We start from the raw sequence: 27,770 nt of genomic DNA, 5'->3' as shown, positions 1-27,770 counted from the left end.
GGGGGGGGGGGTAATTCCATTTTTTACATTTTTTATTTTTTTATTTTTTTTTTACATTTTAGTCTGGGGTGCCTTAAGATGTTGCCTACAGGTGCCATAGCTGAAAAAAAAGGTTGAGAAACACTGCTTTAGAAGGCCAGAATGAAAACCAGCAGGTTAATTACCAGCACCCTCTGGTAACTGCTCAGTTTTGCTTGATGGTATATCTAGTAGACTTCATTTTGTCAAAGACACACTTTTGATGACAATCTTTACAAAAGATGCATAAAAAAAAAAGCAGGCCAGCATAAAACTACTGGAGGCTGTTGCAGTCAGAATAAATACCAGAGTAGAGAAGCACAGTTTTGGTGGCTCTTGATTTACGATTCATGAAATGGCAATCGTCAAGATCACCATTACCTTGTAAGAATTTCAGATAAAAATGTCTACCTGGTGGCTGAAAAGATCTCATCAAACTTTATCTTCAGCTGTCTCCCTTCACTCAGAGGCCAATTGGAATCTTCCTGGTGGCAGAAGATGACGTTGTTCAGAACAGCAGTAGACACTCCTAATGCACTGATCATCTCTCTGTCCATTTCTGCACATTTTGTACTAAGGCTGACTTTCTCTCCATGCCTGGCAACAAATGTAAACAAAGTAGAATCATATAGTACATAATTTAACCCATTAAGGACAAAGGCCTTTTTTCATTTTTTGTTTTAATGTTATAATCCACATTTTAGGCCTGAAAATTACTTAAAACCCCCAAACATTATATATTTTCTGAAAGCTAAGACCCAAAAGAATAAAATAATGGCAGTTCCAAATTTTTATGTTGCCCAACATTAGCGCAACTTATCAAACCCAACAATTTTGTGAAAAATGCACTTTAGTTAAATTTAGTGCCCCAAAACACTCTATAAAACAATTTTTTGGGTAAAATATAAAAAGATGAGGTTACGAGTAAATAGATACCCAACATGCCCAGGTTAAACATTGTGTGTGTCCGTGAAACTGCGACAGAATTCAGTACCCCAAAAAGTCCGTAGACAATTTAAAAGACCCTATAGCTCATCAGTTTTAAGAGATACGCATAAATATTGGGCCTAGAATTATTGCTCTCACTCTGGCGTGTGCGGTGATACCCAATATGTGTAGTGCAATCATCGTTTTAGTACGTAGGTGCACCCGACGTGTGTTTATGTGACAATGCGTGTGTTTGCAGGGGATTTTTTTTAAAAAAAGGCCCCTAGTATCACCTTTACACTCTAAATAAGCTATTGAAGTGCAGATCGCACTTCAATAGCTTATTGCTGGGCTTTAGGAGCCCAGCAATGACAGCTCAGGGACCGGAAGTGATGCAATATGCGTCACTCCCGGTTCCATAGAACTGGAAGGAGATCGGTGAACGGACGTTTACAGCTCTCCACCCTAGCTTCCCACCGACACCCAAGATGCCAGTCCCGGGCCCGTAGGAGGGGCAGCGGAGCGCGGAAACACGGCATGTGTGTCGGGTGGGGGTTTATTGGCCACTTTACTGACTCGACAAATCTGAACAGAGTCTGTTTAACCCCTTGAGGACAGGATTATTATTAGTTTACATATCTTACCAGTATGAACAAAAAACAAATAATAAACACAATTGACCCAACCTATAAGGTTCCCTTTAACATGCAGTAACCCTCCACAATTAAAAACATTGCAACACATTTTTGGTCCACCATTTTTTATCAACTTTCTTCCTCTTCCAACTGTTCAACACAGAGAGTGGTTTTATACTCTTAGAAAAGTCTGCCTACGTAATGGATGTCAAACAATAGAGGGAGCACAGTGATATAAACCACAAAGAGAGATAGTGCTGTTCTACTAGATTTATGTAGCTGTGTTTCTAGATTTTGGCCTTACTTCATTCTTGTTATCACGCCCTCCAATGTTTTAAATTCTGTTTTTTTTCCTTTCTGAGTGCACACCATAGACCGCTGCACAGCCACAAGTTCTCCATTGACATCTCGGAGTTGAAGACGAATTTGGGCTCTAACATCTGTTTCATGAGCAACCTGAAGAACAGCAAATTCCATTTACGTATTTATTAGTAGTATTTTGCCACTGTTATATGCTTGCTGCTTTCGGCTTACTGGAGTGCTTCATTCTGATTTACTGCATGTGTTCATAAAGCACGTAAAAACACACTAAAAATTAAGCATTCATGTTCTTGGTACATGTGTAGATTAAACAAATACTCAATATGGTGGTTTAAGACAGCACATTAAAGTGTCAAGTGTATCCAAAAAGACTGATAAAAAAGAAATATGTAAGTGTACACAGTCTTATATATGCGTTTCTCTACCACCTACTATTCCAGCAACTAAAAAAAAGTCCTGACCATTTACTTTCTTCACTGCAGTCAAAATAATGCAGTTTGGTCAGGGCTGTGATTGGAAAATGGAGGAAGAGCCAATCACTAGTAAGGTCACCAGAAACTGCAGACAAAATACATGATGAGACCTGTGCCATTATAGCCAATGGCAATGCTTCCATCTCAACATTTTCATTCAAAGAAAGCAACATTCTGCTGCATTTTGACAAAAATACATCTGCTATAGAGATGATGGATAAAGAAATACATAATACATGCAATTTTAACATAAACTTTCCCGCTCTTACAGGAAAACTAATTTTAAAACAAAAAAGTGTAAACCAGTAGAGATGAGCTTTAGGTTCGGGTTAAACACAAGTTCAACCCGAACACAGCTTGAAGTTTGGCAAACATCCAAAGTGGCCATATCTGGCCACTTCACTTGCTGGAAACCCCCGGCTGATGTTACGAAACAATCATCAGTCGAGGATCTTTCACTTTGCGGCAGTATCGCTACCACCAGAAATGACAGATGCCCAGCCAGCTGGCATCTGTAAAGCCTTGTTCACACAGGCTGCAGTCTATACCACCCTCTGAAAAGCGATCTACAGTAGATTGGTTTTCCGAAGGCGGTGGAATAGCGGCTGCCCAGAGTACGAAGGTGACACTAAAGGCCTCCTGAATGCATGTTTTTTTAATCCCACTGAAATTTTCCACTGAAATAGGACACTGCAGCACCGGTGCTCTGTAGTCTCCTACAGTCCAATTGTTATGTTTGACAAGCGGCGCGCTATATATTTTTTGCTACCACTGCAGCGGACAGCTGGGAACTAAGCCTAAAGAAACTAGCTGGGGATCCTAAGTGACTTTATTGACTAAATTTTGTGATACCCAGGCCTGTTTGTAGACATACAACAGTCAGCCAGGGATCTGTCATTTTGCGGCAGGAGTGCAACAGATAAACATAGTCAGGAGACGGGTCATCCTGTGATCATTACTGACAAGCATTGGATTTACATTGGGGGGTATTGTTAACTTTTTGTTTTAAATACAAAAGATTGTCACAGTGTGGGTGTTTTTATTTTAGAGGAATGAGTAGCAAGGGTTCTTATGTACTTCGTACTAATACCCATTAGGGGCGGGGGAGGGTTGACATCCAAGGGCCCCCTTATTATAAAGTGGCTTCCAGAGTAAGTGGCTTCCGATAAGTGTCAATCCCCCCACCACAAGTCTTAGCCTGCATCAACATGGGGTCAAAGTCCCTTGTAAGAAGGGGTTTGGGTTCCTTTCCAATGTGAAGACATGTAGCCTTCACCTCTGTTAGGACCCATTTACACTACTCTTGGAATTGTACAAGTTTTAATATGTTAAGCACTCTGTGTATTGTGGTTCAGTTTTCAGACACTTTGTTCATGCATTTTGATAGAAACCTGTATAGAGGAAGTAACTTCGTTCACCTGGAACAAGTATGCTGCTCTGCTTTCTAATTTGCACACTTGTGCCAGGTCAGGGACCAAGAAAGTACCATAGCAAAAGGCAGCCAGGCAGCTAGCATTTTTAGAGGGAGGTTGGCAATGGGAGCCTTGAAATTTCTCTCTCAGTACAGGTTTCCTTATGGACCCATTCACTGCACCGCGGTAACGTGCATAGTATGGTGCAGCTCATTTAAATGAATAGAAGCAACACACATTAACGTGCCACATTTAACACACTACAGCAGACCGGGCCGAGGTGAATGGGCCCTAAATATGTTTTTAAAAGGAGGGAGGGTATTTTATTGATTAAATGAATACAAAACACAGCTCCATGCACACCAGTTGGAGATACATTTACTGGAAAATGGAAACTGCAACACGCAAGAAATTATGCAGGAAGAAATAATAGTATGAATGCAAGGAGACACATTCTACAGAAATGTAACGTTAAGCATAATGGTATTGTTCTCATAGTTTTGTCTCCAAGATCAATTGTTCCAAACAGGGTCTGGTACGCACCTCAAAAAAAAAAAAATAGCATATGCTTTTCACCACTATTACTCATCCCCCTATAATATCATCTCAACAGACTCCCATATAGAGAATAGGCCGCTGGAGCGAGACCTACAGGTGTATATGCAGTCCACAGGGCTTCCGAAGTTGTCAGATGATGCTATCAAGTCCCTGCCAACTGCAGAAATTTCTGGAACGATCTGTTCCTTATTCACCAGAAACAGTCCTGGCTCAGATACATACTGTACACTGGAGCATTATATAAAACTACTTCATGATCCCCTTCTACCCATCTTGAAAAAAACTTTAATTCTATTATAAAAACTTGTCCCTTCCCCAAGCAGTTGCAAGAAGCACACATCATACTCACCTAGAAAAATGGGAAAGACCCCTCTTTATGTGCCAGCTCTAGGCATTGATCAACATTGACCTTAAAAATGTATGCCAAACATCACAAGTTCTACATTCTCTCTCTGTTCTAAACTTCGAACTCAATAATCGGCTAACTAATCGATTATGAAAATAATCGTTAGCTGCAGCCCTAAAACCCAGTTGACTTTGTCTCTCTTTGCGAGGAAAAGAACACTTTTAAGACTCTCATCCTTATGAATTATGCATGCAAGACCCATCTCCCCATGTGCCTTCTCTAATAAATTTTTAAAAAAGGGTGTAGAAAAGCCTACACGATGATGACTTGTTACTATACATTACAAATCCTAAATGGCCTTTCCGCCACTGATGCGAGAGTTTGCAACCTCTACTTTCTATAGTAACCTTACAGCCTTCTACTAGAAACAGCCTCGTCTTAAACACCTGGGTGTCATCATTCTCCAAGTCGCAAACTCTTATACGACTAACTACCAGGTACCAACCATTGTTAGGCTTTTAACTAAAAAAACACACAAAACCTGAAGCAGTGGTCAAGGTCAGGGTTCGGTTGGATGGCATTATTTAAAATGGGCATCCTGCCGTGCCTACCCTATGTCTTCCAAACTTTTCCCATAGAAGTCCTTCTTTTGCACACTGCGCTCTTCCCTATTAAAATATATTTGAACCAACACTGGGACACTAGTTCATTACTGCACCATAGTTAGCTTATTACAATCGTCTAATTTACTGAAAACCTTTGTGGTTCTTTTGGTATATTTTGCATGGTTGTCTGCTGTGAAAATATCTGGCAATTTCATAACAGGCTTACTAAACCCAATTGCTATTCTAAAAAAGTATCGAACATGAAACAGTCTGCAATTTCAAGCTCTACCAAACGTAGAAACAATACTGTGAATATGAGAAATACCTTGGGATCATGGACAAACGTGTTTCCTTTAGATCCAGGTGGAAAGTCACCTGTGGTGATATACTTGAGGCACTCAATAATAGTCTGCAAAAAAAAAAAAAAAAAAAAACAGGTTTAAGTAGAACATTCTAGTCAAAAGTAAACATTATTAAAGTAAAAGTTCTAACTAATTATTCGATAGAGAAGTAGAAGGTCAGAGCCTGCAGACTTTGACAGTGGAGCACAGCTACAGTATGTCCTTCTGCTGATGCCTTGTCACTGTTGGTATTTGCAGAATCATCTGCTGATCACCTTCTGTGTCTCTGACATAAATTTACCAAACCAACACACATCAAGGGTTAACTATAATGTTTTGAGAGATAAACCTTTTGTAATACAATAACCCTAGCGATTTTTTTCTCTCCACGCTTTTCAAGGTTTACAACTTCTCATGCTTAACACCCTTGACACTGAAATGTGTGGCTCTCTAACCCCCAGGAAAACATATAAAACAGTTAAAACGCACATATCTCCTAGGTGCCTGGAGTGGTTTGCCCCTTCTCCTCCAAGGGAGTCTCTTTAAAGTGTATCTAAACCCAAAAATATAATATATTGCAAATTAACAAACTAACTATTAACTGGGCAGAACCAATAACACTCCTGAGAGCAGTACAGACTGTACAGGAATTTAGGCGCTCACTGGATTTCTGGCAGGATCAAGAGGTATTATTTGCACTTATTTAATAGATATAAAACAGACTTTTTTAAATAGTAACAGACCATTCTGGAGCAAACTTGAGAAGTTTATCAATAGGCTTTACAAACACTTTGAATACTGTTTTACAAGCATGCACTTTTTTTTTTAAATGGTATTTTTAATTTTGTGTATTTTTTTTTACATTGTTTTATATTTTGACGAACATCTTAAACGAGTATAGATTTATACAATACAGCGACTCATGGATTAGCACTTCTGCCCTGCAACATTGTGGTCCACTGTTTAAATACTGCCCAGGGCACTATCTGCATGGAGTTTGCATGTTCTCACTGTGCTTGCGTCAATTTCTTCCAGGTACTCGGGTTGCCTCCCACACTCCAAAGACATTTTTTTTTCTTTCTTCTCCTTTCACACTTCCTATATCTATCTACAGGTATGCTACATAAGTCATATAAGCTTGCTCAGGATTCCACCTTTGCTTCTTACTCTAGATGTGATGTTCACTATAGTATTGTATGAAGTCTTATTTTGAGTAATACGAACATTGTTTTTCTGTTTTATTTTAAAATATTGACTGTATATTTATTGTCATTGTTTTCCTTTGGTGTTTTTTTTTTTTTTTATTTATTTTTTGTGGAAAATTCTTTTGTGGAAAATTCTTTCAATAAAAATCTTAATAAACATGAAATTAATTTCACAAGATGTCTTATTTCAGAAAATATAGCTGTGTGCCTGTCATTGTCAATAAAGTATGTGATAGTTTTATTGCTGCATGTAAACGAGAAATTAGGAAAATCTACTTGGCGTGTCAGAAGTGAGAATTTCCACATCAAATGCTTATAGGTATTACTCAAAGTGTGGCAACCAACCTCTGTAGGAAAAAAAAAAATTCAATAGAAGGTAAGCTTTTTGTTACTGTTCAGGCTGATGTAGCTGTTTCAGACACAATGTCTCCATTTCCTCTAGGAGATTCCCAGGGTTGCATCACTGCTATTGTTTACTAGCCTACATGCATACATGAAGATGATTATGTCATTGCTGTGTCATACACTCTGCAGATGTGCAGCTGGGATTTTCAGAGGGATTTTTTTTTTTGTTATTTGCCTTTTGCTTTGGTCAGAGTGTCAAAAAAATGTAATTACAGTGTGTCAAATAAAATGACAATCACATATAATACACTCCCACTGGCTATAGTGTCCAGTAAAAGCAAACAATTGCACAATGGGAAATTCCTGAATTCTTGCAGCGGGCAACAGGCCCGCCTTGTGGGATCTAATAGGTGCCATCACCCTTATGTGACAGTGAGAATGACAGTTCCTCACTAGAGACCAAAGAAGCACAGTCTATTTGTATTTTTACATTTCACGTCATCAAGGACCCATTCACACATACTATATGTATTGTAGTATTGCGCAGTTTAACCTTGTTCCGTGAGCAGATCAATTTGAGGGATGGATGTCTCTTTTCAACCTAAATAATTATTTAATTATGGCAGTCAGCAACAAAAGTTTCCCAGGTAAAATGAACCTGTCAGGTCTATTTGCTATCTGGGGCTTCTCACTTTTAGTCAAGGTGAAACCAATTTCACTTAACAGATTGAGTGTGGTGCACTGTTCTGCTAAAATGGTTCAGGTCTGTTTTATGGTGCATTTGGATGCACCAGAAGCTCATTCAAATGAAATGGCTGCCTTGACGCAAAGAATGTTTATGAAACAAAGCAGAACAGAAACATGTGAACACCTACCATAATAAGCCTACTTAACCTAACACTTTGCAGACAGCTTATATATTGAAAATGTACTAAATTAATGCTTGTTGTCTTTAATATATTATACCAATATGTATATTTATAAGGTTATGTCTTTTTTAGCAAAAGATGTGCAACAATTTGTCATGACAGCAGTAAATAAGCAAAACTTTATCAGCAAAATCTCTTTTTACTGATGTCACTAGGAGTGTGCATGTTGTCTCCCATATACAGCCTCTGTGCTGACATTACAAAGTGCCAGAAAGTATATAAGAGGGAGCCTGCTCAACACCCAAAGACAGCGATAAGTAAGAGTCTACTCATAAATCACTGCTTATTAACCAATATCACGAAAGAAAGTGCTGTTCTTGGACACACAACATCTGTAAAGGTGCCCTTTACTTTTGTCTTGCGATGGTTGTAAGCTAATTAAAAGCTCGTACGATCTGCCCATCTTGGACAGGCAGATCGTACTTGCGATCATCGAAAGCCCGCCCCGCTGAGGGGCGGGCTTCCGTTGACCGCAATGCTGAACGGGCAGTGTGCGCGTGCGCACACCGGCCCGTTCCGCAGTTGTCGAACGAGCACGCCACTAACCCGCCGACAATCGTACAATTCCTAGCTGGTTTTCTAGCATGCTCCTTCCACAAAAGACGTGCAACCTTACAGTAGAAACGGTCGCACGCCTTCCATACACCTTGCGATTATCGTACAATAATCGCAAGGTGTATGGGCACCTTAAAAGGTGCTACAGATGTTTACATTAGGCTAACATACTGTATTATCTGATCTCTACTCAGAAAAAGGCCCAATCACCTAGGAGCAGCCCTGTGAGCTTCAAAAAACACTAGCACAAATCATATGAGCCAGGTCTTCTGTTTATAATCCATAGTATGAGTGCTACATGGAATATGGCTTCTTAGGCAGTATTGTAGGCATCAAAGACTGGTAGCAGTAGAGCTCAGAGAAAGGGGTGGAAGGATACACGTGATACTGGGTTTGTTTCACTCCTGGAGATATCAAGCTCTTGTGGATAACCCTTTTTGGGAAGTTAGTCAACCCCGCCTGTAACCGAAGCTTACGGTAAAACAAGAAGGATGCAAACTGTCTTGCAGATGAAGGCAGTTCAAGGGTTAATCGTCGGCTGGGACAAACCACAATGTCAATTTTTAAAGAAAAATCTATTTATTTCTAATCAAAGACATACAAGAAACATTGCTGAACACACGTCTGACAGTTTACTGTCAAATGGTTAAAAACGATGTCTAGTCAAACTGACTTTGATCGGTGGTGGAATGGATAAATGTGCCCTTGGTTGGCTGTACATGTATCTCCTATATTTCTAAAGTCTGTAGGTTATTTGGCATGTTGATACTTGAATGTATCTATTTATTCCTGTTTAGTAACGATAATTTGGATATGTCCACATATTCTTTAGCTGACTACAGTTTAGTCGACCCCTTTTGTTCTTTGTTAATCCTGTGTGTTGCAATTCTTTGAAAACCGTACCACAGAGTTGTCTAAGATCGACAGTGAGTTGATCTGTGACCGTTATTTTTATTTGGGGATGCTTTCAATTAAAACTGGAAAGCTGTTGGAATTGTATCTTCATGTTTAGTGGGATTAGTGCATATTCTGATGTGCTTTGTTTTTCCTGATCATTGGTACTCAGGAAGTTTTCCAAACATTTTACATCGGGGGATCATTCATATGTAACAGTGATTGTAGTTTAAGCTTTCTGCTAGTTCGTATTTGAAGCCGAACAGCAGGTCTACTCACATGACCTCTCGGTCAGTCCTTCGATTTCCTTTCACGGGTTTCCTCCACGTGGAGCTATTTGTGGCTTTTTGATCACTGTATGTCCTTTTGGTTTCCCCTTGGTTGGTGTGATATCCAGGTGTTTGGTGATCCAAGCCAGCACTGTTTCTTTTGGCTCAATCCCCTCGTTACTTTTAATCCAAATATTAGGGCTGTACAGCCGGCAGTCTCTGGGTCATCCACCTAATCTTTGAAGGCGGCGTCTACGCGTTTCGCCCCTCCTCTTGGGGCTTCATCAGGACGTTCTGCTCTACAGGTGAGAGGCACTTACAGTGGGGCAAAAAAGTATTTAGTCAGCCACCAATTGTGCAAGTTCTCCCACTTAAAACGATGAGAGAGGCCTGTAATTGGCATCATAGGTAGACCTCAACTATGAGAGACAAAATGAGAAAACAAATCCAGACAAATCACATCGGCTGATTTGGAACCAATTTATTTGCAAATTATGGTGGAAAATAAGTATTTGGTCACCTACAAACAAGCAAGAGTTCTGGCTCTCACAGACCTGTACCTTCTTCTTTAAGAGGCTCCTCTGTCCTGCACTCATTACCTGTATCAATGGCACCTGTTTGAACTTGTTATCAGTATAAAAGACACCTGTCCACAACCTCAAACAGTCACACTCCAAACTCCACTATGGTGAAGACCAAAGACCTGTCGAAGGACACCAGAAACAAAATTGTAGAACTGCAACAGGATGGGAAGACTGAATCTGCAATAGGCAAGCATCTTGGTGTGAACAAATCAACTGTGGGAGCAATAATTAGAAAATGGAAGACATACAAGACCACTGATAATCTCCCTCGATCTGGGGCTCCACGCAAGATCTCACCCCGTGGGGTCAAAATGATCACAAGAACGATGAGCAAAAATCCCAGGACCACACGGGGGGACCTAGTGAATGACCTGCAGAGAGCTGGGACCAACGTAACAAAGGCTACCATCAGTAACACACTACGCCGCTAGGGACTCAGATCCTGCAGTGCCAGACGTGTCCCCCTGCTTAAGCCAGGAAATGTCCGGGCCCGTCTGAAGTTTGCTAGAGAGCATTTGGATGATCCAGAAGAGGATTGGGAGAATGTCATATGGTCAGATGAAACCAAAATAGAACTATTTGGTAGAAACGCAACTCGTCGTGTTTGGAGGAGAGAGAATGCTAAGTTGCATCCAAAGAACACCATACCTACTGTGAAGCATGGGGGTGGCAACATCATGCTTTGGGGCTGTTTCTCTGCAAAGGGACCAGGACGACTGATCCGTGTACAGGACAGAATGAATGGGGCCATGTATCCTGAGATTTTGAGTGCAAACCTCCTTCCATCAGCAAGGGCATTGAAGATGAAACGTGGCTGGGTCTTTCAACATGACAATGATCCCAAACATACCACCCGGGCAACGAAGGAGTGGCTTTGTAAGAAGCATTTCAAGGTCCTGGAGTGGCCTAGCCAGTCTCCACATCTCAACCCCATAGAAAATCTTGGGAGGGAGTTGAAAGTCCGTGTTGCCCAGCGACAGCCCCAACACATCACTGCTCTAGAGGAGATCTGCATGGAGGAATGGGCCAACATACCAGCAACAATGTGTGCCAACCTTGTGAAGACATAGAGGACACGTTTGACCTCTGTCATTGCCAACAAAGGATATATAACAAAGTATTGAGATGACCTTTTGATATTGACCAAATACTTATTTTCCACCATAATTTGCAAATAAATTGGTTCCAAATCAGCCGATGTGATTTGTCTGGATTTGTTTTCTCATTTTGTCTCTCATAGTTGAGGTCTACCTATGATGCCAATTACAGGCCTCTCTCATCTTTTTAAGTGGGAGAACTTGCACAATTGGTGGCTGACTAAATACTTTTTTGCCCCACTGTATATATGCCATTCTCACCTGTTGATCGTAGATGAATCTTGTCTGCTGGCATCGTTATGTTTGGTTTCCTTGTTGCATCGGGATAACCCCTTAGCAACCAAGAGAAACAGTTGGTTTTAAAAAAGTAATTAACAGAAAAAGGACTAAGTCCAATATAGTAATAAGTAAAAAGATGGAAAACAGAAAGGATTGGCATTACTTATATCTCTGTGGTTTTTAGTTTCATGATGGTATCGGAGGGAGCATATCGTCTGAGAGATTTAGTTTTCAAAGAATTGCAACACACAGGATTAACAAAGAACAAAAGGGGTCGACTAAACTGTAGTCAGCTAAAGAATATGTGGACATATCCAAATTATCGTTACTAAACAGGATAATTTGATACATTCAAGTATCAAAATTCCAAATAACCTACAGACTTTAGAAATATAGGAGATACATGTACAGCCAACCAAGGGCACATTTATCCATTCCACCACCGATCAAAGTCAGTTTGACTAGACATCGTTTTTAACCATTTGACAGTAAACTGTCAGCCGTGTGTTCAGCAATGTTTCTTGTATGTCTTTGATTAGAAATAAATAGATTTTTCTTTAAAAATTGACATTGTGGTTTGTCCCAGCCGACGATTAACCCTTGAACTGCCTTCAAAGGGGTGGAAGGAGCATTTAAGAAAGTCTCCAACACTTCCCAGAAGTGAGGTAAAGAAAAAGAAAAAAAAATGGAACCATCATTTACCAGCCCTGGATAGCTGTTAAAAACTGACAGAGGTTCTAATCCTTCCCCACTCTATCCAAAACTAGAAGAAAAACAAAAAAGGTTTGTGCTGGAAATATAAAATTTTAGAATGCATTTTTTTTGTAACTAACTACTACATCATTTCATTTCTGGATTAAATCAATAACTTTAAAGGAGAACTATGGGGTTAAGGCCCACAGTTCTCCTTAGGGTAACGGGAGGACACAAACTAGGGCCCTCCCGTCACCCTAAGCTCAGTATACCGCGAGCTACAGCTCGCGGTATACTGAGAGGCCACAGTACACCTCACTGTATACTGAGACGCCGCAGCTGAAGCAGATCCCGACAATTATGTCTGGATCCGCCCAGCTGCGTGAGTGACAGCTGGCTCTGCCTATCTAGAGGCAGAGCCAGCTGTACCCGCCCACTCCCCCGTCCGATCCGCCAGTCAGCACTGGAGGATCGGAGCAGGGAGGGGGGAATCCAGACCCTCCCCTGTCATGGCAGAGAGCTGTGACAGGATCGAGAGGTGAGCGAACGCCGGTATCTGTTCGCACACTTCTTGATCTACTGAGCCGACCTGTGACAGTCTCATTGTCACAGGTCAGCTAGAACTATGAGGTGAGTGAAAAGCACTCACCTCATAGTTCTCCTTTAATTCCACCATCAATGAAATGACTCCATGAAGTAATACACTTTTATTGCCCTGCAAATAATAGAAGACAAACCTCACATCTTTCTTGAATGTATAAGCTTCAAATTCATTATCATGCCTTTACATGCCAAAGCACTGGCATTGTGTACGGTACTTAGGTCTAATATAGCCCATTATTACATTTCTGTTTCAATCACCGAAACATTTACAAAATGCATTATTGTAAATGGGCATTGTCACCATGAGTGGATTTGGAAACTAAAGGTGATGTTGCTCAAGTTTACAGCAACTATAGGTTGTAGAGCAGAAACAAGTTTGAAATAGCTTTGGAAGTTGCTTAACAATAGGCAATGGTGACAAAAGGAATGGAAGACGGACATTGCTGTAAGCAATGTGGTTTAAATGACAATTTTTACAAAAATTACAAAAGCATTGCTCAGAACTGCAGTAACAGCTATAATGAGTATTATGCATCATAGTTTTAATATGATTTTGTTACTTGAAACCATGACAAACCAGCTTCTAATAAATAGCAATTTCTCCAACATTTATAATGTTTGCCTAGAACAGTGTTTTACTTATGACCAAATTGGCACTATATTTCTGGTCTAAAAGCTTACAGCATGACAAATAAGCCTAAGATCAGAAAAAAATGGATTTGGTCTACATGGCCATTCAGGCTTAGAGACCCAACTGAGCTAAGAGCTGGATCTGATAATGTTGTCCCTTAAAGTATGTGGGTGTCCTTCCAATGGTGGCACGTTTGTTACATTTGTTTGAAGGTGACCCTCTGTCTTCTGGTGCTTTCTGTGCAAACTTTAGCTTTGTGGCTGAAAAATATGAAACAATGCCCTATGTGTGTGTCCAGTAAGAACAGGTTACTAGTCTATAGGCCACCTTCAAGCCTACAGTATATTTCCAGGCAAACCACCATTAAGAAACAACAAAGTGCCCTGCAGACCACATTGCATGTTAAGCATGTGAGCTAATAAACACATGCTAAGCTTATGAGCTTGTGCAACTGCAGAGAGTTCCTCTGCCACAAGGATGAAGCAACCAATGCACCATGGCATCTAATACCTCTTGCAATGCCTCTTATGGTCCTCAAAAGCCCTTTGGGATTTTTAACAATATCTGCAATTTCCCAGCATGCAAATACCCAAGTGCAGAACTGTAATAACTAATACTGCTGCAAATGCACTTTACTACTGCTTGTGCGTGTGTGGGATGAAGTCTTTTCCTATTAAAACAACAGCTGTGCCTCCCAAAATAGCATGATGGGTAGCCAATACTAACTTGGATATGCCCAGGAAACGAAATTACATTATTTACACATTTGTCATGAAATACTGTCAGATTTTCTTGTGATCGACATGTTGTACACAGGTCACACATTTGCCATGTCTTACTTCAGCATATTGTACATGTGCTGCCAGCTAGTACTTGTTCATCCCTGGTTGAAGTGTATGTAAAAGCAATTTTTGGATAAAGTGGGAAAGGTTTAGACCCTCTGTTATGTTTTTATTGCTGTCTATGTCCCCTGATGACCACTGTCACTGAAATAGAAAGTGGAAATGTCAAATTTTAGTGTTGTCACTAGAGCAAGAGGCGATAATAAATGTTCCAATGGTGTCAAATGTTACTGTGACAACAATCATCTATAATGGAAATTTCCCTCCCTTTGGTAAGATATCCTCCCATTTCCTGTTTCAGCTCTAGGACAGGAAGTGAAGGAAGATTTCCTCAGCAGGTAACAGACAGCAAAAAAAATGACTTGATAGGGATTTCAAACCTTCTCAACATTATCCAAAATTTAAAAGCAACATTTTGTCTATACAGTTTAACAGATTTTAAACAAAGACACACATTGAAGCCTATGTACACCATCATTGAAAGTGCTTTCTCTCGGGGTCTCATCACTTAGTCCACAGTTTTATAAAATGTTGTTCTACCTCAATTAATATATTTCCATTACTTTTATTCTTGTAGTCACAGGCATTTGATCAATTGAAATTGTTTAAAGTAGTACAAAAGGCCTGTACTAAAAAAATAAAAAAAATTGGCTTCTAGTGTGCCACTTCACTGAACTTCAAAACATCCAGACACCTGATCAAATACTTAGGGACTGCACGTCCTGTTATTCAGACACCCGTGCATAACCTGGCATTTCTGAAATTGGGCAGACTTGAGAACAATGCCTGTGCCACGCACAGGCCATATGGGAAGACAACACAAAGAGGACTCGTCTCTGCTCTTTCTTCGTGGAAAGTGACTGAAAAAGGACTTCTCTGGAGGAGCAGAGCCATGTCTTCTGTGTTGTACTCCCAGGTTACCAGTGCACGCCGATGCACAGAACATCCTCACAAAGGCATGTAGTCCTGTCACTGAGAGCGCTCACGAAATATGTAGTACATCTCTTCAATCCAAGCATATCTGCCCATGTTTAATCTTTTTAAGACCCTGCAAGCACAGAAAAATACTTGCTGATCCCGGCAGAAATGCACTAAGATACTAATTTTCTGTTGTGGGCCTGCCTAGTTGTCCTTTGCTGAACTACAGAATGCCTCTCCCTCTCCAAAACGTAGGGGGGAGATGTTCTGTAGTGCACGGAAAGAATGGGGAAGGCTAAATAGATTGCTTGTGACAAGACTGTAGAGAACACATGACAGCACTGGGTTTCTGGAAGGAGCAACAGGTATTTTTTTGCACTTATCAGCTATGATAAAATGCTTTCAATGGTTTATTTAACAGCTCAAAAGTAAGCAAATCAGTTTACATTCACCTTAAACCTTTGAAATGCTAATCCTTAAAACAACTTACAGTTTTCCCTGCTCCATTTGGTCCCACTAAAATAGTCAATGGTTTAAAGAAAGTTATGACTTGCTTGTCCTTATCCTCTACGCCAAAGCTTCGCACACCGAGTATGCTCATTTTCTCTATTTTAGACATCTTGAAGGTTTTGTCCTTTTTTTAGGTCAAGAAAGAATGGCAAACATCCAAATCAATATTTTTCTGATTGCAAAATCCTGAAACACAAAAAAAAATACTAAGGGTTATACTTAAATAATTGAAGTATTAGCATTTTTCATTTGTGTCAGCATAAAACATGTTTTGATGTAAACAAAGGGCTGAGTACTCTTTCTCCACCTCCATGTAACTGCTCTGGGCAAATCACCAAACACAAGCCCAATCACATTGGGGGACGGGGCATGAGTTCCCTAGACACTCCTATGGAAGAGGTCGTACTCAAGGAGGGCAATGCAATAATACTGCCCTCTCTATAGGAATGATCAGGCAAGTAGCACATGTGCACATTGGACACATGGCCCGGCTGGGATTTCGTACTAGCAACTTAGGGGTTGCACAGTGAAGATTTTTGGAGCGGGGAGGAAGGTACAGTAATGGGCAAAAAAAATTGGTACCCCTGCATTTCTGTCAGATAATGCACCACTTTGCCCAGAAAATTGTTGCAATTACAAATTTTTCGGCATTATCATGTTTATTTATTTTGTTTGTATTGGTATGACACAAAAAAAGTGGCAGAAAAGAAACAAACAAATCTGACACATTCCATGCAAAACTCCAAAAATGGACTGGACAAAATTATTGACACCCTCAATTAATATTTGGTAGCACAGCCTTTGGAATTGCAGGGGTGCCAATATTTTTGGCCATGACTGTGTTTCACACTAGTGGTTACAATGAGGGAAGAAAGAGGGTGTAAATAACAACTTAACTAAAAGTGAAATTGACCTTTAATGTGTTAAAATACCACCATATCCTCTCAGCATATATCTTTATGTGTAAAGCTGGCCATGCGCTGCTGCCAAAATTCAAGCAGGGACCCCCCCAGTTCGAAACAAGTCAATTATTCAATCAACTCACTCCTGTGATGGACTACAATCTCAACACAAATTAATAAACTAAACGTGAGATTGTAGTCCATCACAGGAGTGAGCTTGGAGTGGTGGCTACTTTACAACACACACAGGGACCATAGGGAAGAAAAGCAGCCACCCTCCAGAAGGAAGGACAGTGTCAGCATTAATTCAGAGATGATTTGAGGATCTACAGATGAGTGATGAATACAAGGGATTCTTTTTGTTAATGTATTCGAATGCATCTTTAAGATTTAACTCCAGAGTTTAGGGTCACTTTAAGACTTTATCTGATCTATGCAAGGATGTTCTAGTGGCACTGCATAAGCTCCAATTCATGGTTATTAAGAACAGGTGACACTCCCCACACCCCCATCCCTTTCAAATTTCACTGCACTTCAGCAAATCTTCATCAGGACTATGCATTGTTAAATGCTTCTGGTTGTGGGAATGCCATCTTGTAAAATGTCACTATTTGCTTTAGTAGGGCTCTGAGCAATGCTATGCAATCGGGTTATTCAGTAAAACTATCTGCTGACAGTTTATGCTGTCAATTGTCATATACATGCTCGTTTACAGCTTTCATCACCGTCCCAGCTTCACTTTAAACAAAGAAGAGGAAGAGTAATTCCCATTTTAGCTATGTTATGCTGATAAACTTTCAGTCACAGGAAACCCTTTAGGACAGCTGTTACTTAGCAAAGCTGATACTCCCTATGGCCCTGGAGGCTGCCATTGCCTGTACTGATTGCTGGGTCAGCACTTTGATTTCTGCTTTGTCCTAACAATAATGTTTAGCAATAGCAGCCTCCAGTGCCAAATGGCAGTCTTGGTTGTCCACAATAAAGACCAACTCCAGGTAGTCAAAAAACAGACCCTTGCAGTGGGTGGTGGGCCCTGACCTATAATGCAAGAGTAAAAGGTGCCCATACACCTTACAATTATCAACAGATTGGCCCAGGTGGAGATTACTCCATCCACACAGTTAAAGGAGAACTATGAGGTGAGTGCTGTAGCTCGCGGTATACTGAGCTTAGGGTAACGGGAGGACGCTAGTTTGTGTCCTCCCATTACCCTTAGGAGAACTATGGGGAAAAGCCCTGACCCCATAGTTCTCCTTTAAGTGAAGATGGAGGAATCTGTTGCACCTTTTCCATCTGACCACAGAAAATCTGCAGATAATTGTAAGGTGTATGGCCAGCTTAACATGCTTTTTTTAGTTTTCCTTGCTGCTAGGGGTAGAGGAAAAAACAGCAATACTTACCTTATTCCTCGCTTCTGCAGGCTTCCTTCTAGCTGCATGAGCGGTCCCCCAAGTCGATTCTTTTCAGCCCAGTCCGGCATTTCATGAAAGGACAGTGAAAGCTCACTCACATCCTAGAAAGTGATGACTACCAGGGGCGTGAGGAATAAGCCAAGTATAGCTGTTTTTTATGTTACCCCCTAGTCAAATGGGGCATCTACCCTTGGCAGTATGGAGGGAGCCCCACTGCAATGTAAATGCTTTTCCGGGAGCTCAGATGTAAACTCTGAGGCTATGTTCAGATATCGTTGATTCCGGGACCGCACATGGCCCCATTGATTTCAGCGATTGCCGCATGGCCCCATTGATTTCAATAGAGTTATATCCACGCAGCAATTACTGAAAAAAGGTATATGTACCTTTTTTTGCGACATGCACCATGTGGTTTTTTGAACCACGATCGTGTGCGTTTGCACAGGCGGTATCGTGGCAGGAAACCAGATGACCTGCCTGGCGCGACCGGGGTGCCATTAGAAAATAATGGCACGGCAATCGCCAGTGCTGTGCGATTCCGTGACCGCACAGTCACGGATCGTCCTATGGTGAACCTAGCCTCAGTGAATGCCATTCAGCTTTCCAAGCCAAGTGTATAATAAACAACTGCCAGTAAAAAAGAAAACACTGCGTTCTACTTGTTTAATCTCAGTACTGCTGGACATATGCAACCTCTTTGCAGCCACTTCAAGGTTGCATGATATTTCCCAGGACAGGTTTCCTAATGGTGACACAGTAGACAATGGCTGTGTAATGTTAGTCTTTACTAGGAGAGTATGTGACAGTGTGACAATGCAGGCAACTGAGAGACAGGGAAAAGAAGTTTTAAAAATTAAAGTTTATTAAATTGAATAGAACATTTTAAAAATGTTAAAAGCCCCCAAATACATGCGAACGCAAATGCATACATCGGGCATGCACGTAAGTAAATGAAAGCACAACACATTTTAGTCATCAACATGCATTTTGTAGAGAGAAGAACAATTCTAGACCAGAAGCAACCACACTTTGGCCCTCCAGCTGTGGAGCAACTACAAATCCCATCATGCATCTGCCTCTGGAAGTCATGCCTTGTGGGACTTGTAGTTCCACAACAGCTGGAGGGCCAAAGTTTGGCTATCCCTATTCTAACTTGATGAGTTGTAAAGTCTTTTACTGCACTGCCAATGGACAATTTGGGACATGCTAGTTTGTCAGTGTCCCAAATATGCATGGCATTTTGAGGTTTGACATACTGGGCATTGCTTTACTTGACCTCATTCATTTTATATTAAAAAAAAAATAAAAATTGGATTATATTGAGCATGTGTTTAAAAAAAAAAAAAGTGCAAGTGTCATGCACTATAAGAAAAATTATAACTACTGTCATTTGAATTCTCTTCTTTCCAAAAGTAGATTATTTGAGGCTTTAAGTGGATTTTCATTTTAGCGTGTATGCAGAAAAAAGTCCCTGGCAGTGAAGTGGTTAACAAAAGGTTAAAAAAAACATCCAGGGGTCATGTGACTGGGGGCGTGTCCTGTCAACATTGTCCTAAAATGTGCCCCTCTTTATCTTCTCAGAAATGTATGTGGTATGTAAATACACGTAGACGGTGTTTATACTGTAGCGCTGCATTATGGTGCGTTTGAATGAATGTGACATCTTCACACATCGCACTTTAATGCATTGCAACAGTGGAAACAGAGACTTTATTCCAAATGTACTGCTCACATTCAGATGAACTATGTCCCCCACCTTTAAATGGGAGTCTGATATTTATTGTACTAAAACTTTAGAAGTCGGGAAGTCCATGGTTGTATAATTCATACGCATACTGTCACCGAGCATGAATTGTCACCTTCAGCCACACGGCGCAGGAACTCCTGCCCACAATAATGAAATCGCACAGTACCTTTTGTAGCGACCTTCTATTCCATTTAACTGAGTTATACAAGTTATAAAGTCTCCACACAACCTTTTCGCCCGCTCAGACGTCTCACGTGTTCTGATTCACTTCCTTGTTTCTCTATAGGAACCAAGCCTCGTTCTGAGATCCAGTCTTAGGTCACATGATAGCTTTTCACTCACTCATTCGGCTCTACGTTATTAGAAGCCAAACCTCGTTCTGAGGGGCGGTCACATGATTGCTTCGCGCTCACTCATTCTGCTCCACTTCCTTGTACTTCTATGAAAGCCAAGCCTGGTTCTGACATCCAATTCAGGGTCTGATCACTCATTCATTGTGCTAGTTTAGGCTGTCACTGCTGTAGCACATATGTACAGTTATTATCCTGTGTTGTTATTATTATTGTAAAAAAATAATAGCAGGGATGTGAAGTCTCCCTGATGTTCAGGGAGTCTCCCTCTTTTGGACAGCAGCTCCCTGACATCCGCGAGAGAGGCATTTTCTCCCTGAAAGGTTTACTCTGAGTAAACCTTTCCGGTAAGATATCAGTGGGTAAAGTTGCTGGCTCCCTGCGTTCAGGGGCAGGAGGGGGTGTGGGGTTGTATTGAAGTCAATGGCACAGCAGCCATGCCCCCCACCCACAGTGCGATCGTTCCAATACGGTGCGATCTGCAAAAATAGTGCTTGCAGCAAGTTATTCATTTGGATAAAATTTAGAAAATTCAGCAGGTTGTTGTCAGGACCATCCCATAATACCAGTATATCATCAACATACCTTTTCCAGAGGGTAAGTCCATCCCATTTCTTACTATAGATAGTCTCACTTTCCCACCTGGCCATAAATAAGTTGGCCAGGCTGGGGGCACATTTTGCCCCCATCGCTACACCTTTGATTTGTTGACACTCGTGATGTGCTGCCATTCCAATAGTGCATACCATTCATATGACCATGATTAGGACTGCTGGTGTGCTTGATGAATACATTGCAAAATACCCAAAGGTTTAGAGTGGCAATAGTGAACATGCTCTTGGAAATTTCCCATTTTAAGATGCAGTTTCAAGAAATCTGAAAAATACTAGCAAACAAAATATCGGAAATTGCATGTACCATAACCTGCCATGCTCATTTAAAAGCTTGCTATAGCAAAGATAACAAATAATATTACATTTAATTGCAATGCTTCCAGTTCTATCATACGTAGCTCTAAAGACACCTGCCTGATGCCACCCAAATTCATTTTTTCATTTGCCATTTATCCTTACAAGTGACAGCAATGAGCTGCATTTTGCCTGGTTGCCAAGTCTTCATTTCTGTTTCATTTTCAAGACTGAAAGATGATGGTGCTTATGCCATTATCTGGCTAAAAAAATGTAAAATTACAAAATAGAATATTAAAATACCAACAATGCATTGTCTGGACTTTTACTGACCTCGCTCTGCACCTACTGTTGCCTTTTCTTCTCCCCGCTTGGGCATCCTCTTGTTGTTTGACTATAACACTTCTTTATGGTTTACATGTTTATGCTGCGTCAGCCCAGTATACCTGCTAATGTGTTGAAAATGAATAAAAAATTTGGGAAAGGAAAAGCAGCCTAATCAAAGTGTTTAACCCCTTTATGACAAAGGTAAAACAAATCTTGGCATGTGTTACTAAAACTTTACATATCTTTATAACTACTTTGTGTATCCAGGTGAATTAACCATTGTCTCATTTAGAACAATTTGGGCCTATCTTTGGTGGTAAATTTGGTAGTAAATGTTAATGAGTCTGATTTTTTTTTCAATCAGAGCAAACCTGTCCCAAAACATTAAAAGAATATTATTTTCTAAACTTTAGTTGTATATTTCTTTCCATTACCAAGACTTAACAACAAAAAACTCCAGACACGCTTGAAAATACCACACCTGTACATTATTTGTGATTTGATTGATGCAATTCGCAATGAAATCTCCACTGCCCAGACCTCCCCCACTCCAGACATACCTTGTCTGCCACCACACTCTCTACTCTCTTCTTTTGATCCAGTTACCACCGACGAAGTCACTACTCTTTTGCCTAACACTCGCCTAACCACCTTCCCCCTGGATCCCATCCCCTCACAACTACTCCGGTCACCCTCTAGCTCTATCCTACACTCCCTTACTCACATCTTCAATCTCTCCCTTTCTAATGGCGTCGTCCCTACCCCTCTAAAACAAGCACTGGTAACCCCCATCTTTGGGGCCCACCAGTCTAAACAACTTGAGACCCATCTCCCTGCTCCCATTTACCTCCAAACTTCTTGAACGGCTGGTCTACAGCCGCCTGAGCAGCCACCTTACAGTTAAAAATCTCCTTGACCCGTTCCAATCTGGCTTTCGTCCGCAACACTCCACAGAAATTGCCCTTCTAAAACTTACTAACGATCTACTAACTGCTAAAACCAATTGCCACTACTCTGTTCTCATACTTTTAGACCTTTCTGATGCCTTTGACACAGTTGGCCACCCGCTTCTCCCTAATAAACTTAATTCCCTTGGCCTCCAAGACTCGGCTTTCTCATGGTCCATCTCCTACCTATCTCAGCGCACCTTCAGGGTCACCTACAATTCTACCTCCTCTTCCTCTTTCCGTGGGGGTCCCCCAAGGGTCTGTCCTTGGGCCCCTTCTATTCTCTATCTACACTTCTTCCCTGGGTCAATTGATAGCCTCCCATGGCTTCCAATACCATCTTTATGCCAATGACACCCAAATCTATATCTCCACTCCTCAACTCAACCCCTTTGTCTCTACATGTATCTCAAATCTACTCAGTGACATCTCAGCATGGATGTCACACCACTACCTCAAACTCAATCTGTCAAAAACTGAGCTTATCATTTTTCCTCCTCTCCGTGTTTCCTCCCTCCAACTTCCCCATCGATATCAACGACACTACGATCAACCCTTCCCATCAAGCCAGGGTACTCGGTGTAATCCTTGACTCTGAGCTCTCCTTTCAGCCCCACATCCAATCACTATCCAAATCTTGCTGACTCACCCTCCGTAACATTTCCAAAATACGCCCTTTTTAACAAGGAGACCACAAAGCTTCTAATTCAATTCCTTGTAATCTCTCGTCTCGACTACTGTAACTTCCTCCTTGTTGGCCTACCACTAAGCAGGCTATCCCCCTTCAGTCTATCATGAATGCTGCTGCCAGACTCATCCACCTTACCAACCATTCAGTGTCTGCCACCCCCCTCTGCCAATCCCTCCACTGGCTCCCACTTGCCCAACGAATAAAATTCAAAATACTAACAATAACATACAAAGCCATCTACAACTCCGCCCCAACCTACATCACTGATCTCATCTCAAAATATCACCCAAACCGTCCTCTCCGTTCCTCTCAAGACCTCCTGCTCTCTAGCTCTCTCATTACCTCCTCCCATGCTCGCCTCCGGGACTTCTCCAGAGTGTTCCCCATCCTCTGGAACTCCTTACCCCAATCTGTACACCTATCTCCTACGCTGCCCACCTTTAGGCGATTCTTAAAAACCCATCTCTTCAGGGAAGCCTACCTCATCTCAACATAACTGGCTTTTACTTCCTCCAATTACCCAATCCAAACAATTATTACCTTTTGTATCACTTGCCCCTCTAACTAGATTGTAAGCTCTCACGAGCAGGGCCCTCCCAACCCTATTGTTCTGAAACTGTATTGCACTGTACATTGTATTGTAACTGTACTGTCTCCACTATTTTGTAAAGTGCTGAGCAAATTGTTGGCGCTATATAAATCCTGTATAATAATAATAAAAATTTGTACCCAGAAATAATTGGCCCAGAAATAATAGTGCACATTTTGCTTTTTTTATCCTACCTAAACTCACTGACACTAATGCTAACACTAACCTAGATTTATTTTTTTACCAGCCTTTTTATTCATAGCTTCTCCTCTACTGAGGAGAAAAACAAACAATTTATCTTTTTCTCCTCACAGAGAAGGAGATACAAGGGAGGATTCTAAAACTACAATTTAAAATTATAATTATGAAGTTGTATATAGTTTATAGTTCTAAAACTATAATTATTTGAATACACATGTTGCCACTCCATGCTGGTGAACCTGAGCTGTATTAGTATTTAATTGTTATTGTAAAGCGCTGCATGCACTGTCGGTACTTGGTATATAAATCATGTATAATAATATAATAAATAAGTGTTGTTGCTAAGTTAGAGCTCAATAAAGGTAAAAAAAATATGGCTGGTGTAAGTCCTATTCTAAATGAGGTCCAACACAAGTTTTTTTATTAAACATTGTGCACATAGACACTACATGGTTTTGGGGACTTTTATTCAGCAAAATAATTACTCTCCAAAGCCTAGTGCAAATGCTTAAATACTGTGCACATAGGCACTACATTATTTTGGGGGGCTTATTCAGCAAAATAAATACACTGCAATGCTTTTTTTTGTGTGTGTTAAAAACTGGTTCAAAATTGGACCTAGCAAAAGTGGTGAAATACTGTTTACATGGTAACACAATATTTGGGGGACATTTTGTTTTAAACAAAATAAACTATGTAAATGTTTTGGATTCAAAGCTGCCTGGTGTTTGTCCTGTTTAAAAACAGCCTAGTAAAACTGTTTTGTGTATTGTGTCAATGAAATATTTTTCTGACTTTTTTTTCAAAATAATTACACTGTAATGTTGATTTTATGTTTGTACCGTAATGTTGATTTCTTAATTACAGGCTGCATTGTGTGTCCTTTCCATAATATGGCCTAGTAGGAGTGCTTAAACACTGTGTGTGGAGTCAGTACAATTTTTTTGCTGGTTTATTTCTGGAAAATACACTTAAATGTTGACTTCTTGATTACAATTTGCTCGTCTCACAGAGAAACACAGTGAAATGAGGACTAGTAAAAACTTCCTACATACGGTGTATAGAGTTACTAGAATAGTTCTTGCTTTCTTTCTGTGAAATACAAGACTGTAATTTTGATTTCTTGATTATAAACCTATTTTTTGTGAAATAATACACTGTAATTTTCAGTTTTTCATAAAACCTACCTGGCCTTTTCTTAAACAGCGACCTACTAAAGCTGCTTTCATAATGTTCATGTAGTGTGACAGTGCGTGGCAATGCCACAGAGTAAGCTGGCAACACAGTCACCCAGGACTCTCAGCCAGAGGGGCTGAGAGGTTCCAGAATATAAATGGTTTTGCAGGTAAAGAAGAAGGCCTTTAAGTTTCTTCCGTTTTTTCCAGATTGCAGCTGGGATCTGGATTTCTGGAGATTTCTTAAGTTGGCCATGCACTTTACATCCCTCGCAAGACTTTTGTCTTGCGAGGGTTGTAAAGTAATTTTTAAAACGTACGATCTGCCCATCTTGGACAGGCAGATCGTACTTGAGGCAGATCGCCCTGAGGGGCGGGCTTCCGATGACTGCAATGAGGGGCAGGCTTCCGATGACTGCAAACGGGCAGTGTGCGCGTGCGCACATCGGCCCGTTTGGCAGTTGTCGAACAAGCAGGCCACTAACTCACCGAGAATCGTACGATTCCCGGCGGGTTTCCCAGCCTGCTTGTTCGACGTAAGACGTGCGACCGTACAGTAGAAACGGTTGCACGCCTTCCATACACTTTGCGATTATCATACGATCGTGGGATTTCCAGTGATTCTCGTACGATAATCGTGCAGTGTATGGGCACCTTTTAGAGTTCTGGGTTGTATCCGAATTCCGAATTACAGATATAACAAATGCAAACAAATCCGAATTTCCGACTCCGAAATTCGTTAGCAGTAGTCTGTACGAACACTTGTTCGTTGGACACAATTTTGTTGCAGCAAAATGACATTTGAGGGAAAAAAAAACATTTTTTTCTCAAATGTCACTGTGCTGCAACGAACAAAACGAAAACTAAACGAACGGTCGTGCAGAGTATTGCTAACGAATTTAATCCGAATCCCGAAAACAAATTAATTTTCGGACCCGAATCCCAAAAAAAGAAATAACGCAAAATCTGAATCAAAACAAAACAATTTTTTTGCTGGTGCACATGTCTACTGAGAATGGTGAGATAATATGTTTGCTGAAATACGCTGAAATACAAGCAGAATTTATGTTGTACTGCTGAAGAAGGCTATCTTCTGTTACAAAATAAAGACTGTCCTTTTTCTGTTAAAACGGCTTCTGGGCTGGTCACCATATGTGCTAAATTCTCCAAATATCACAGTAGTCTGTAGTCTAGTGAAATGTTAGCCCTTGTGGACTCCCTCTGGGATGGGGCAGTAGATTCCCTCTGATTTTCCCTTGTATCAGGGAGGGGTGAAACGTCCCCCCTGAAGCCATCCCAAACTTCCTCCTTCTCACCATCACCACCAACCCTCCTTCACCTCATCAACAGCACTCCAACAATCCACCTCACCACCAGCACCACAATACTCTTTCTCCACTTTCCCACCAGCATCCCAAACCTCCTTCTTGTATTTCTCCTCTGCCTATTTGCTGCCTCATGGCATTCCACATGGTGATGAAAAGCAGAAGTGGCTTTGTGAGCAAAATAATTGCAGCAACTGTATGTCCTTCTGGGTACAATAATGGCAGCTGAGTACATGACATTACGTTGTAGCATGGGCCGCAAATATCTCATAAGCAGGGTGTTAGGCAAAGCTGCCATAAATATCCTGGGTATTATGGTGATTTGGGAAAAAGACAATACAGTGTGAAACTGCGAATAAAGAAGCTCACAAACTATACTATTAACGGTTTGGTTTTTGTATACATTAGTATACAGTATAATTTGTATGAAGTTGAATTGTATTTCCACTTTTGCAGCCAAATTGGAATAACACCTACTGTACATTTTTTTACATGTTCTCATTCAGATTGCATACCTAAAACATTTTAAAAATTGCTGCTTACATTTTCATGTGCTTTTCACATGTTTAAATATCCTACCAAGCTTCCCCCCTATGTAATGTTAAGGAGGGGGCTGTGGGAAATTATGTTTACTTTGATTAACCCTGTCTGTACTGTAAGATTTCATTATCAGTTATAAACTGGATTTAAACACTGTATGTCCTAATGTAGGTTTAAAGACTTAGCTTGTTCCATTGCTTGTTGCTTAGTCTGTCCCTCAATTTCTCTCTATTTTCACTAGTTATAAAGATTTAGGTTGGAGCACTGCTGTATTTAAGCCAAGCAATACTGTAAAATTTAAAAACGTTATCCATGCAAGATATCTTTGCCATAATACAGTGTAGCTGACGCTATCCGCGAGGATTGGTACATCTTCCCTGCATGGGCACAGCTCACATTGCCTTTTGTTTGACAGTTCCTTGCCTATTAGCCTTAAAACCAACCAGAATTGATTTTCAAGATTCACCCCCATAGGCTTCAATAGGGTTCAGATTTAAATTCACAATTTACAATGAATAGATTTGCTCATCCCAAATTAAAACCATGCAGAGAGGCACACTTCTACATGTGAATGTATCATGTATAGACAAAATAGGAAGAGATTGCTGACTAGAGCGGGAAAAATATAACAAACACAGCCTCATTTTTGCTATCAAAGATAATCCT

General features: G+C 40.7%; 1 protein-coding gene across 1 annotated transcript in view; it reads right to left on the bottom strand.

Annotated features, from left to right (window-relative positions):
- The window catches only part of RAD50 (RAD50 double strand break repair protein), a 101,729-nt gene extending 85,599 nt beyond the window's left edge, over positions 1–16,130 (bottom strand). The window contains exons 1-4 of the mRNA XM_018563226.1: positions 15,971–16,130; positions 5,621–5,704; positions 1,885–2,036; positions 430–615 (exon numbers count right to left, since the gene is read on the bottom strand). Of these exons, the coding sequence (XP_018418728.1) occupies positions 430–615; positions 1,885–2,036; positions 5,621–5,704; positions 15,971–16,099 (551 nt within the window). The 5' untranslated portion in view covers positions 16,100–16,130. The remainder of the gene's footprint in view (positions 1–429; positions 616–1,884; positions 2,037–5,620; positions 5,705–15,970) is intronic.
- Positions 16,131–27,770: the final 11,640 nt, after the last annotated feature.

This window comes from Nanorana parkeri, unplaced genomic scaffold, assembly GCF_000935625.1.
Source record: "Nanorana parkeri isolate BGI_ZX_2015 unplaced genomic scaffold, ASM93562v1 scaffold643, whole genome shotgun sequence".
NCBI classification, from domain to species: Eukaryota; Metazoa; Chordata; class Amphibia; order Anura; family Dicroglossidae; genus Nanorana; species Nanorana parkeri.
This window is presented reverse-complemented; position numbering and strand designations above follow the sequence as displayed.